Consider the following 14616-nt stretch of genomic DNA (forward strand, 5'->3'; position numbering starts at 1 on the left):
ATTACTAGTGGTTGTTGTTAGTCACTCAGTCATGTCTGACTCTTTGTGACCCTATGGACTGTAGCCTGCCAGGCTCCTCCGTCCATGGGGTTCTCCAGGCAAGAAAACTGGAGTGGGTTGTCATTCCCTTCTCCAGGGGATCTTCCTGACCCAGGGATTGAACCTGGGTCTCCTACATTGCTGGCAGATTCTTTACCATTTGAGCCACCAGGGAAGCCCTATTACTAGTGGGCTTGTGAAAAAAAGAATACTATCATACAATGCTAGTGCATAACTACAACAGTCTTTTTGAAACCGATCTGATTGAAGCCATTTAAATTAAATATGTGTGCCTTCTGAAGTTCTGGTTCTGATTAAAATGGAATCACTCTGTCTATTCTACTGGATTTTTCCTTAATAGCATGCATTGAGCAGCTGTCTGAAAACCCTGAAATGTAGTCGGCAGGAGGTAAATTGGGGAAAGAAATTAGAAAGATTTAAAAGCATGCAGATTGGAAGTAAAGGAATAAAACTGAATATGACATGATTATCTACATTGAAAATCTCCAGATATCCACAAAAAAGTCCCTAGAACTGAGTTTAGTCTAATTGCAGAATACAAAGCTGGCATATAAATTTCTATATAACAATAGCCTAGTAGTGGAAACTTAAATTACAAAAATACAATCAGCAATGATATGCCAATATAATGGACAACTTGGAAGAAATGGAAAAATTCTTAGAAAAGTAAAACTTTCCAAAACTGAACCAGGAAGAAATAGAAAATCGTAACAGACCCATCACAAGCATGGTAATTGAAACTGTAATCAGAAATCTTCCAGCAAACAAAACCGCAGGACCAGACGGCTTCACAGCTGAATTCTACCAAAAATTTAGAGAAGAGCTAACACCTATCCTACTCAAACTCTTCCAGAAAATTGCAGAGGAAGGTAAACTTCCAAACTCATTCTATGAGGCCACCATCACCCTAATACCAAAACCTGACAAAGATCCCACAAAACAAGAAAACTACAGGCCAATATCACTGATGAACATAGATGCAAAAATCCGTAACAAAATTCTAGCAAACAGAACCCAACAACATATTAAAAAGATCATACATCATGACCGAATGGGCTTTATCCCAGGGATGCAAGGATTCTTCAATATCCGCAAATCAATCAATGTAATACACCACATTAACAAATTGAAAGATTAAAACCATATGATTATCTCAATAGATGCAGAGAAAGCCTTTGACAAAATTCAACATCCATGTATGATAAAAACCCTCCAGAAAGAAGGAATAGAAGGAACATATCTCAACATAATAAAAGCTATATATGACAAACCCACAGCAAAGATTATCCTCAATGGTGAAAAATTGAAAGCATTTCCCCTAAAGTCAGGAACAAGACAAGGATGCCCACTCTCATTGCTACTATTCAACATAGTTTTGGAAGTTTTGGCCACAGCAATTAGAGCAGAAAAAAGAAATAAAAGGAATCCAGATTGGAAAAGAAGAAGTAAAACTCTCACTGTTTGCAGATGACATGATCCTCTACATAGAAAACACTAAAGACTCCACCAGAAAAGTACTAGAGCTAATCAATGAATATAGTAAAGTTGCAGGATATAAAATCAACACACAGAAATCCCTTGCATTCCTATACACTAATAATGAGAAAATAGAGAGAGAAATTAAGGAAACAATTTCATTCACCATTGCAACAAAAAGAATAAAATACTTAGGAATATATCTACCTAAAGAAACTAAAGACCTATATATAGAAAACTATAAAATAGTGGTGAAAGAAATCAAAGAGGACACTAATAGATGGAGAAATATACCGTGTTCATGGATCAGAAGAATCAATATAGTGAAAATGAGTATACTACTCAAAGCAATCTATAGATGCAATGCAATCCCTATCAAGCTACCAACGGTATTTTTCACAGAGCTAGAACAAATAATTTCACAATTTGTATGGAAATACAAAAAACCTCGAATAGCCAAAGCAATCCTGAGACAGAAGAATGGAACTGGAGGAATCAACCTGCCTGACTTCAGGCTCTACTACAAAGCCACAGTCATCAAGACAGTATGGTACTGGCACAAAGACAGAAATATAGATCAATGGAACAAAATAGAAAGCCCAGGGATAAATCCATGCACCTATGGACACCTTATCTTTGACAAAGGACGCAAGAATATACAGTGGAGAAAAGACAATCTCTTTAACAAGTGGTGCTGGGAAAACTGGTCAACCACTTGGAAAAGAATGAAACTAGAACATTTTCTAACACCATACACAAAAATAAACTCAAAATGGATTAAAGATCTAAACATAAGACCAGAAACCATAAAACTCCTAGAGGAGAACATAGGCAAAACACTCTCCGACATAAATCACAGCAGGATCTTCTTATGACCCACCTCTCAGAATATTGGAAATAAAAGCAAAAATAAACAAATGGGACCTAATTAAAATTAAAAGCTTCTGCACAACAAAGGAAACTATAAGCAAGGTGAAAAGACAGCCTTCAGAATGGGAGACAATAATAGCAAATGAAGCAACTGACAAACAACTAATCTCAAAAATACACAAGCAACTCCTGCAGCTCAATTCCAGAAAAATAAATGACCCAATCAAAAAATGGGCCAAAGAACTAAACAGACATTTCTCCAAAGAAGACATACAGATGACTAACAAACACATGTAAAGATGCTCAACATCACTTATTATCAGAGAAATGCACATCAAAACCACAATGAGGTACCATTTCATGCCAGTCAGAATGGCTGCTGTCCAAAAGTCTACAAGCAAGAAATGCTGGAGAGGGTGTGGAGAAAAGGGAACCCTCTTACACTGTTGGTGGGAATGCAAACTAGTACAGCCACTGTGGAGAACAGTGTGGAGATTCCTTAAAAAACTGGACATAGAACTGCCATAGGACCCAGCAATCCCACTGCTGGGCATACACACCAAGGAAACCAGAATTGAAAGAGACACTTGTACCTCAATGTTCGCTGCAGCACTGTTTATAATAGCCAGGACATGGAAGCAACCTAGATGTCCATCAGCAGACGAATGGATAAGAAAGCTGTGGCACATATACACAATGGAGTATTACTCAGCCATTAAAAAGAATACATTTGAATCAGTTCTAATGAGGTGGATGAAAGTGGAGCCTATTATACAGAGTGAAGTAAGCCAGAAAGAAAAACACCAATACAGTATACTAATGCATATATATGGAATTTAGAAAGATGGTAACGATAACCCTGTATGCGAGACAGCAAAAGAGACACAGATGTATAGAACAGTCTTTTGGACTCTGTGGGAGAGGGTGAGCGTGGGATGATTTGGGAGAATGGCATTGAAACATGTATATTATCATATATGAAACGAATCGCCAGTCCAGGTTCGATGTATGATACAGTATGCTTTGGGCTGGTGCACTGGGATGACCCAGAGGGATGGTATGGGGAGGAAGGTGGGAAGTGGGTTCAGGATGGGGAACACATGTACACCCGTGGCAGATTCATGTCAGTGTTTGTCAAAACCAATACAATATTGTAAAGTAATTATCCTCTAATTAAAGTAAATAAATTTATATTAAAAAATAATAATACCATTTATAATGCCTCAAAAAATGAAATACTTAGGCCAAAATCTAACAAAATGTGCAGGATCTGTACAGATCGTGGAGCCTGGTAGGCTACCGTCCATGGGGTCGCAAAGAGTCGGACACGACTGAGCGACTTCACTTTCACTTGGCTATTCAGGGTTTTTTGTGGTTCCATATGAACAGCCATCTTTTCCATTAGCATTTACCAAATAGTTCATTCTTTCTGCTACTGTTTTGGGATGCTCCCTTTATAATATATTAAATTTCCATTTATATCTGTATCTGTTTCTGGACTCTATGTTCTGATTGTTATAATCATCTATACCTGCAACTCTGTGCGACTCCATGGACTATGGCCTGCCAGGCTCCTCTGTCCATGGGATTTTCCAGGCAAGAATACTGGAGCGGATAGCCATTCCCTTCTCTAGGGGATCTTCCCAACCCAGGGATGGAACCCAGATCTCCTGCGTCACAGGCAGATTCTTTGCCATTGGAGCCACCAGGGACCATACCTGCATTAAGACCATGCTTATAATTACAGTAGCTTTAAAATACCTTTTATCACTTTGAAGAGAAGAAACTTTGATTCTCAGTTGCACTAAGCTAGTGTCTGGATTTGTGGGCCACCACCTTGCAGAGTAGACAAATATCTATTGATTGGATAGACATATATGGAAGAGGCTTTCAGAAACAATTCTCTTAATAAGTTGAAATCTATTTTACTTTTATTTACTTTTCATTCAGAAATAATTTCAAACTTACAGAAATACTGCAAGAATAATAGAGAACTCCCATATACACTTTATCCAGATTCACTCATTTTTAAGATTTTGCTATGTTTTCTTTATCATTCTCTTTCTTCTATATACATATTTTATAACTTACTTTCAACATGAGAATAGACTGTAGACATCATATCCCTTTATCTTTTAATACTCTATTGTGTATTTCCTATGAATGAATATATTCTCTTACATAATCAAAGTGGAGTTATGAAATTCAGAAAATGTAGCATTGATTCATTATCTAATACATAATATAATACGTTTATCTAATTGACAGCCAATATTCCAGTTGTATCAATTAATGCTGTTCTTTGTAGCATTTCCTCTTCCAAGTTCAGGCTGTAGTCCTGGATCTAGTTGTCCTGATTCTTTGAAATGTGTTTCCTTGAATTTGGAACATTAGCAGATAATTATTTTAATCACCAGATCAAAGATTTTCTTGTTTTTTTTTTTCCCCCTCTGTATAGTTATTATTTTTCTCTTTGCATCTAATATTCAGTGTGTAGGGAGATACACTGAGACCATGCAAATGCCCTCCTCCTCATTAACCTGCCACCCACCATATAGCACCTAAATGCATCATTACCATGGTCTACAACTCTCCTCACTTTGAGACTGAAACCTAGCTGATCAAGCATTACAGGTTGCTTTTTTGGAAGGTATAATGTTATCTCTTTTTGAAAATAAGATATGGAGCATAACTTATAATCATTTATAATCATATCATGACAAAAAATAATAAATCCAGATACTGCTAAAATCTTCTATTCTCCATTTCTTTTGCAGGCATCAATGGCTATGTTTTTGATAGCTTGCAGCTGTCGGTTTGTTTGCATGAGGTGGCATACTGGTACATTCTAAGTGTTGGAGCCCAAATTGACTTCCTCTCTGTCTTCTTCTCTGGATATACCTTCAAACACAAAATGGTCTATGAAGATACACTCACCCTATTCCCCTTTTCAGGAGAAACTGTCTTCATGTCAATGGAAAATCCAGGTTAGTTATTTATATTATTCTTTTACTAACAGCAGTGTTTGCTTCACTGGCCATTCACATGGTTTTTTGCCCACTAGCTCACATCTGCCTACTAGCTCATCACATGCTAAATGGTTCAGGTGATTTTAGTAATTGCAAGGCATTTTAATGACAGGACCATATCAAATGAGCTTCACAGGTGGCTCAGTGGGGACAGAATATACCCACAGTGCAGGAGATACAAGAGATGCAGGTTTGATCCCTGGGTTGGGAAGATCCTCTGGAGGAAGGCATGGAAACGCACTCCAGTATCCTTGCCTGAAGAATCCCATGGACAGAGGAACCTGGTGGACTACAGTCTATAGGGTTGCAAAGAGTTGGCCATGACTGAACATGCACATACGCACCACAGCAAATGTTTAAGTTAAAAGTCTTTGCTTTAAAAAAGTGCCTTTACTTGCTGTAGGCCAACCTTTTAAGTGTGTTTATTAGACTGTAGTGGTGAATATACATTTATACCTGCAATTAACACACAGGGTCTGGCTAAATATGTTTCTGTGTGCCTTGTGAACATTGGTTTTGTTGGGAAGTGCATAATAATCTCTTCTTGCATGAGCACATACCATCAAACCACTGTGAAGCCTTCAAGACGAACGTGGCTGTCAACTTCTCATCTGCCTCCTTCCAGAATGACTCAAAGGCAAAGCTTTTGAGTGCACCCAGTCTGGTGATCTGGAGAAGGCAATGGCACCCCACTCCAGTACTCTTGCCTGGAAAACCCCATGGATGGAGGAGCCTGGTGGGCTGCAGTCCATGGGGTCGCATAGAGTCGGACACGACTGAAGCGACTTAGCAGCAGCAGTCTGGTGATCAGGAGGAACACTGACCCTGTCTAAACCTAACAGATTGCAGTTATTCTCTTACACTTATGACTTTTCTGGAGATAAATTCTCATGGGGAAATTTCTAGGGAATCAAAACCAATCTTATCATATAAAACCATAGATTCACCTTCATATCCAGAAACTCATCTTATACTTCAGTAATGTATTTTTGTGGGAAGTGAGTGAAGAAGACCCTGACAGAACTCCAGTAATACCTCTGAAAGTATCTTGTTTCTTCATGTTTATATCTTCATTATCTGCTTTACATCTAAGTTGCAAGGTCTCAGAGACCTTGTCATCTTGTTTGTCATTGAATCCCCAATGTTTATAGTGCCTGGCCTATAGTAGATGCTTAATACACATTTTTTCAATGAATGAATAAATTTAAAACATGCAAAAATGTTATAAAACAGTATACATATTATGATTGTAATTGTCTAAACCAAAGAAAGTGTGTATGTGTGTGTGTGTGTGTGTGTGTGTGTGTGTAGGCAGAAAATGCTATTTAAAATATCAATATTTTCAGAAGCTTGTAAACTACTTTGGTGATGAGTTAAATTCTAAAGACAAATTGAAACTCTGCTTTGTGTGTCTTGAGGGGAAATTTTCTATCTTGATTATAAAGCTCAAGCTAAATAAAGCCCCTGTTCTATGTTACTGATTTCTTATTTTAACTTCACTGTGGTCATGTAACAGACTCTGTATGATTACAGTTCTTTTAAATGTGGTGATACTTGCCATGCGCCCAGCATATGGTTTACTTTTGGCTAATGGCCCATTTGCACCTTTGACACTGGCACCACCACAGCAGGTGTGCTCAGGCTCCAAACACAGGCACAGTGAATTCCATTGTCACACTAGGCACCCGCACTCCAAACAGTGGAATCATCACAAATGCATGCACGTCTCTGCCCCAGAAACCAGCACTGTTACCCAGGCCTGTGTTCTCACATGCCAGACCCAGCACCAAGAATCCCCTCAGCTAGGGCCTCAGTCTGTGGGTGAAAAGCAGAACAAAAGAACCCCAGCAGCCTTCACCACCTAGGAGGTCAACAACCCTCACCACCATCATGGACACTCACAGCTTTGACAACTAAGGACCCTCCATAATCTTTGCTGACACTGACCTCAGCTGACCGAGCTGCATGTGGTCTATGCTGTTGTACCCTCTCTGGAACTGGAGCTGCTGAATCACACATTGAAAAAGAAAGAAAGAACCCAGAAATCCTGGAGCTAAAGAATACAGTGAATGAAAAAAGGCATCAGAGAGCTTTAAAAACATACTTGATTAAGCTGAAGAAAGAATCTGCAAACTCCAAGATAAATCTTTTGGCATTATTGAGTCAAGAGGAGAAAAAAAGGAATGAAAAAAGCCTGCAGGACTTATGGAATACCATTACATTTTTCAAAAAGAGATAAAGAAGTGATGAACAGGTATATGAATATGTTCTCAACATCACTAATCATCAGGCAATGCAAATCAAAACCACAGTAAGATATCAGTTCATACCTGTCAAAATGACTGTTATCAAAAAGTCAGAGGATGATAAGGATGTTGGCAAGGATGTAGAGAAAGCATCCTCGTGCACTGTTGGTGAGAATGTACATTGGTGTAGCCATTATGAAGAACTGTGTGGAGATTCCTCTGAAAGTTAAAAAGAGAACTACCATCTGATCCAGCGATCCCACTTCTGGATATATATACAAAGGAAATGAAATCAGGATCCTGAAGAGATACCTGCACTCCCATGTTTATCACTGCACTCTTCATAATAACCAAGACCTGGAAAGAACCTAAGTGTCCATTCATGAGTAAATGGCAGAGTAGAAAGACCCTGAGCTCACCTCCTCTCACAGGCACACCACAATCACAATCACTATTTTCAGAACGGCCATCAATGGAAAAGACTTGCACCTACCAGAGCAGATCTTCTACAACTAAAGCTATAAAGAAGGAACTGCAATAAGATGGTAGGGCAGACATCATGATATTGTCCAGTCTTATATCCCTGGGTGGGCATTTCACAAATAGGAGAAGAATTACAGGTGCAGAGGCTTTCTCAAAAGAAGTAAGACATCTAGCCCCATATCAGACTCCCATGTCCAGGGATCCTGGACCAGAAAGACAAGCCCCCAGAGCATTTGGCTTTGAAGGCCAGTAATGCATACAATTGACAGTCTCATAGATCTGGGGGAAATAGAGACTTCACTCTCACATGGTCCAGGGCAAAAGCAGGAATAGGAGGCTGGGTCAGACTCACCTACTGATTTTGGAGAGTCTCCTGGAGAAGCAGGGGGCAACTGCAACTCCTCCTGGGGACATAGAAACTGGTGGCAGCCATTCTGGGGAGCTCTTTCTACCACATGGACACTGGTGCTTGCAAATGCCATTGAGGAATCCTCTGTCTGGCTTATTAGCAAGAAAATGCAGTCCCGTCCTGGCTCAACACCTATAGGTGCCAATTCTGGGACACATGATGGCAAGCAAATAACTGGGCATGAACACAGCCCACCCACTAACAGACAGGTTGCCTTAAGAACCCCCTGAGACCACAGCAGCCCCTGGACATGGCCCTGCCCACCAGAGGGCACAGGGTTTGTCCCTGCACACAATTGTGCAATCACCAGATCCAGGACCTCCAGCCAGAGAACCTGTGACCAAGCTCTGCCCACCAATGGGCAGGCACCAGGCCTAGAGTCCCCTGGACCTTAGTCTTGCCCTTCAGTGAGACTTCTCTAGCTTCAGAAGACTTCTCAGAACCAGCTTCACCCACCAATGGATGTCACTCTTTGTCACTATTTGCCGTCATTATCTGCATATGACATGGTGCTGTACATAGAAAATCCTAAAGACAGCACCAAAAAACTACTAGAGCTCATCAGAGAATTTGGTACAGTTACAGGATATAACACCACTAGGGCTTCCCTTGTGGCTCATCCGGTAAAGAATCTGCCTGCAATGTGAGAGACCTAGATTTGATCCCTGGGTTGGGAAGATCCGCTGGAGAATGGAAAAGCAACCCACTCCAGTATTCTGGCCTGGAGAATTCCATGAACTATATAGTCCATGGGGTGGCAAAGAGTCGGACACAACTGAGTGACTTCAATTTCACTTTTCACAGGATATAAAATTAATATACAGAAAATCTGTTTCATTTCTATACACTAACAATGAACTATCAGAAAGAGAAATTAAGGAAACAGTCCCATTTACAACTGCATCATAAAAAATAAGATATCTAGGAATAAACCTACCTAAGGAGACAAAGGGATCCCAGGTGGCTCAGTGATAAAGAACCCCCTGCCAATGCAGGAGATACAGAGATGTAGGTTCAATCCCTGGGATGGGAAGATCCCCTAGAGAAGGGAATGGCAACCCACTCCAGTATTTTTGCCTGGAAAATCCCATGGACAAAGGAGGCTGACAGGCTACAGTCATGGGGCCACAAAGAGTTAGATGAAAGACCTGTACTCATAAAACTATAAGACACTGATGATAGAAATCAAAGATAGGAAGATAGATCATGTACTTGGATGGGAAGAATCAGTACTGTAAAAACTACTATGTTACCCAAGGAAATCTACAGATTCAATGAAATCTCTATCATATTACCAATGCCATTTTTCATAGAACAAATGACACTGATTAGCCAAAATAATCTTGAGAAAGAAAAACAGAATTAGATGAATCATCCTCCCTAACTTCAGACTACAAAGCAACAGTTATCAAAACAGTATGGTACAAAAAAAAGAGACATAGATCAATGGAACAGGGTAGACAGCCCAAAAGTAAACTCACACACTATGGTCAATCTATCACAAAGGAAGCAAGAATATACAATAGATAAAAGACAGTCTCCAGATACTGAAAAAAAAACTGGACAGATACATATAAGAGAATGATATTAGAAATTCTCTAATGTATTACGTTAGAGAATTTGTATATTATACAAAAATAAACTCAAAATAAAGACCTAAACTGAATACTATAAAACTCCTAGAAAAAGACATAGGTAAAACACTCTTTGACATAAGCTGTGGCAATATTTTTTGGTTCTATCTCTTAAAGCAAAGGAGATAAAAGCAAAAATAAATAAAAGGGACCTCATTAAACTTAAAGCTTTGCACAGAAAAAGAAACCATTAACAAAACAAAAACAGAAAGACAAAGCATATGCTTGTGTCAGAAGCTGGAGTAGGAGATGGGCAGCTGTGTCTCCAAGGGAACTGTAATTTAATTTTCTTTGCATCTCTGGTTATATCTCCTTTCTTATTTCAAATTATATATATAGAGAGAATTTATTTTTATTTGGTTATTTAATTGAGGTTTTTTTTGAACTCTCATTTAAGCTCTTGGATTGAAATTTATTAATTACTATAATGATCTAATATATTTTTATTCACACATGTAATACAAAAAGATGTTGTCATTACAAATTTTCAACCAGTACAGATATAACTAAAGTTCTTGACACTATTCTCAATCCCAGGTCTTTCTCAGAGTATGGTGGATGTCATTCCAAACCTGTTTATGGAGTTTCATTTCCCCTTTTCTCACCCATTACTGTCTTTGTCAGGGAGAGGAAGTATTAGATTTAGCTAAGTTATAACAAAATGGTTGTCTGTGGAGGCCTTACAAATAGCTGAGAAAAGAAAAGAAGCAAAAGGCAAAGGGGGAAAGGAAAGATATACCCATCTGAATACAGAGTTCCAAAGAATAGCAAAGAGAGACAAGAAAGCCTTCCTCAGTGATCAGTGCAAAGAAATAGAGGAAAACAATAAAATGGGAAAGACTAGAGATCTCTTCAAGAAAATTAGAGATACCAGGGGAACATTTCATGCAAAGATGGGCACAATAAGGGACAGAAACAGTATGGATCTAACAGAAGCAGAAAATATTAAGAAGAGGTGGCAAGAATACACAGAAGAACTGCACAAAAAAAGATTTTCATGACCCAGATAACCACGATGGTGTGATCACTCACCTAGAGCCAGAATCCTGGAGAGTGAAGTCAAGTGGGCCTTAGGAAGTATCACTACGAACAAAGCTAGTGGAGATGATGGAATTCCAGCTGAGCTATTTCAAATCCTAAAAGATGATGCCATGAAAGTGCTGCACTCAATAGGCCAGCAATTTGGAACCCTCAGCAGTGGCTTCAGGACTGGGAAAGGTCAATTTTCATTCCAATCCCAAAGAAAGGCAATGCCAAAGAATGTTCAAACTACCTCCCAATTGTATTTATCTCACACAATAGCAAAGTCATGCTCAAAATTCTCCAAGCTAGGCTTCAACAGTACATGAACTGAGAACCTGAGAACTTCCAGATGTTCAAGCTGGATTTAGACAAGGCAGAGGAACCAGAGATCAAATTGCCAACAGCCGTTGGATCATAGAAAAAGCTAGAGAATCCCAGAAAAACATTTACTTTTGTTTCATTGACTACACTAAAGCCTTTTAACTGTGTGGATCACAACAAACTGGAAAATTCTTAAAGAGATGGGAATACCAGACCATCTTACCTGCCTCCTGAGAAATCTGTATGCAGGTCAAGGAGCAACAGTTAGAACTGAACATGGAACAACAGACTGGTTCCAAATTGGAAAAGGAGTATGTCAAGGCTGTATATTATCACCTTGCTTATTTAACTTATATATAGAGTACATCATGTGAAATGCTGGGCTGGATGAAGCACAAGCTGGAATCAAGATTGCTGGGAGAAATATCAATAACCTCAGATATGCAGATGACACCACCCCAATGGCAGAAAACAGAAAGGAACTAAAGAGCCTCTTGATGAAAATGAAAGAGGAGAGTGAAAAAACTGACTTAAAACTCAACATTCAGAAAACTAAGATCATGGCATCTGGTCTCAGCACTTCATGGCAAATAGATGGGAAACAATGGAAACAGTGACAGACTTTATTTTCTTGGACTCCAAGATAACTTCAGATGGTGATTGCAGCCACAAAATTAAAAGACACTTGCTCCTGGGAAGAAGTTCAGTTCAGTAGCTCAGTCATGTCCAACTGTTTGCGACCCCGTGAACTGAAGCACGCCAGGCCTCCCTGTACATCACCAACTCCCAGAGTCCTCCCAAACCCATGTCCATTGAGTCAGTGATGCCATCCAACCATCTTATCCTCTGTCATCCCCTTTTCCTCCTGCCCTCAATCTTTCACAGCATCAGGATCTTTTCCAAAGAATCAGCTCTTCACATCAGGTGGCCAAAGTATTGGAGTTTCAGCTTCAACATCAGTCCTTCCAATGAACACCCACGACTGATCTCCTTTAGGGTAGACTGGTTGGATCTCCTTGCAGTCCAAGTGACTCTCAAGAGTCTTCTCCAACACCACAGTTCAAAAACATCAATTCTTTGGCGCTCAGCTTTCTTCATACTCCAACTCTCACATCCATACCTGACCACTGGAAAAACCATAGCCTTGACTAGACGGATCTTTGTTGACAAAGTAATGTCTCTGCTTTTTAATATGCTGTCTAGGTTGGAAGAAAAGCTATGACAAACCTTGACAGCATATTAAAAAGCAGAGATAATACTTTACTGTTAAAGGTCCATATAATCAATGAAAGCTATGGTTTTTCCAGTAGTCATGTATGGGTGTGAGAGTTGGACCATAAAGAAAGCTGAGTGCTTTAGAATTGATGCTTTTGAACTGTGGTGTTGGAGAAAACTCTTGAGAGTCTCTTGGACAGCAAGAATATCAAACCAGTCAGTCCTTAAGGAAATCAGTCCTGAATGTTCATTGGAAGGACTGAGGCTGAAGCTGAATCTCCAATACTTTGGCCACCTGATGCAAAGAACTGACTCACTTCAAAAGACCCTGATGCTGGGAAAGATTGAAGGTGGGAGGAGAAGGGGATGACAGAGGATGAGATGGTTGAATGGCATCACTGACTCGATGGACATGAGTTTGAGCAAACTTTGGGAGTGGTGATGAACAGGGAGCCCTGGTGTGCTGCAGTCCATGGTTGCAAAGAGTCGGACACAACTGAGTGACTGAACTGACTGAAGTTATAAAAGTGGAATTTTTAGTCAATAACCTGATTTAAATTATTCATTCCAACACCAGTTCTGATCTACTCTAACCCAAAATGGTTTTATAAAATCAAAAATATGCTTTATATATCATGAAATTGGGTTCTTGTATCCCATGTCTTCATATTTTTTAATATACTCCTTTATTTCAGTAGAAAACATTCTCTAATCACATCTTGAGAATGGCTGAATTAGAGGTAGATACTTTGAATCCTTGTATATTAGAAAATCTCTTTATTCTCATTTCCTGTTTGAGTGATTATCAGGCTGCACATAGAATGCAATGTGAATTAATTCCAAAATGCCTGAACACAGAAGATTTTTCATGGGCACCCTATTGTCTAATAGGGCTCTGAAATATACTTTGAGAAAATTTTTCAGTTAAGATTTTGCTTCTGTAACTTGATAAGACCATTCGTTTACCTGATGGGTAGCTTAGTAAAGGTGTATTTGTTTCCATTTATGCTTATGCATATACTTCATCACCATAAAATTCTTTCAATCAGATAATCCTGTTCATAGTAGAAATTAATACTGTTAGCACTGTGATGAGTTATTATGTTATTTGTATCCTAAACCTAAGTCCTGCTCCCTTATGGTTACTTATCCTACACATTGGTCATAGTGGATGCTTGGCATTGTGTTGTGTGATTTGAGTGCATTATTAGATACTAATAATGAGTCATTTATAAATTTGAAAACTCGAGCTCAGAGACCTCAATGGACTTGCTTAAAGTCACACAGCTGATAAATTGTAGTGCTGGGACTTGACCCCAGGCAGTGAGGAGGAAATGACAACCCACTCCAGTAATCTTACTGGGAAAATCCCATGGACAGAGGAGCCTGGCAGGCTACCGTCCATGGGGTCACACAGAGTTGGACACGATTGAGCGACTGAGCACTGAGCACATAATGTTACTGTAGAACCTACAGCACTGCGCTGTATAGTGAAAACAGCTGCCCTATGTAAAATTTCCAGAATTAAGTCACTGTCATCACCCAAGTTCTATGTGACTAGTAAGACTCACCACTCTTGTGTATGTTAATTACATTTCTCCATTTTTATGCCAATATATATTTATTTAAAATCACATCCCTTTCTTGTGGTCACAAAGAGATATGCCACAACAGCAGCAATGCAAAAACCACTTTTACTATCATTGTTGGACTACTGTTATGTGTGTCTGGCATTTAATATAACAACTGGCAATATAATGGTACTGAGTAGTTTTTTTTTTCATTTTTCTGGGAATGGAAGAGAACCTCTAGCACAGATCTTGCTTGTGACTTGAGTTATGAGTAATCAG

General features: G+C 39.2%; 1 protein-coding gene across 4 annotated transcripts in view; it reads left to right on the plus strand.

Annotated features, from left to right (window-relative positions):
* Positions 1-14616, plus strand: part of F8 (coagulation factor VIII) — a 142168-nt gene that overhangs the window by 74566 nt on the left and 52986 nt on the right. For all 4 annotated transcript variants that reach the window (NM_001145508.1, XM_005227639.5, XM_024987720.2 and 1 more), the window contains 1 exon segment: positions 5184-5393. In NM_001145508.1, coding sequence (NP_001138980.1) covers positions 5184-5393 — 210 coding nt within the window.

This window comes from Bos taurus, chromosome X (genome assembly GCF_002263795.3).
Source record: "Bos taurus isolate L1 Dominette 01449 registration number 42190680 breed Hereford chromosome X, ARS-UCD2.0, whole genome shotgun sequence".
Classification (NCBI taxonomy): Eukaryota; Metazoa; Chordata; class Mammalia; order Artiodactyla; family Bovidae; genus Bos; species Bos taurus.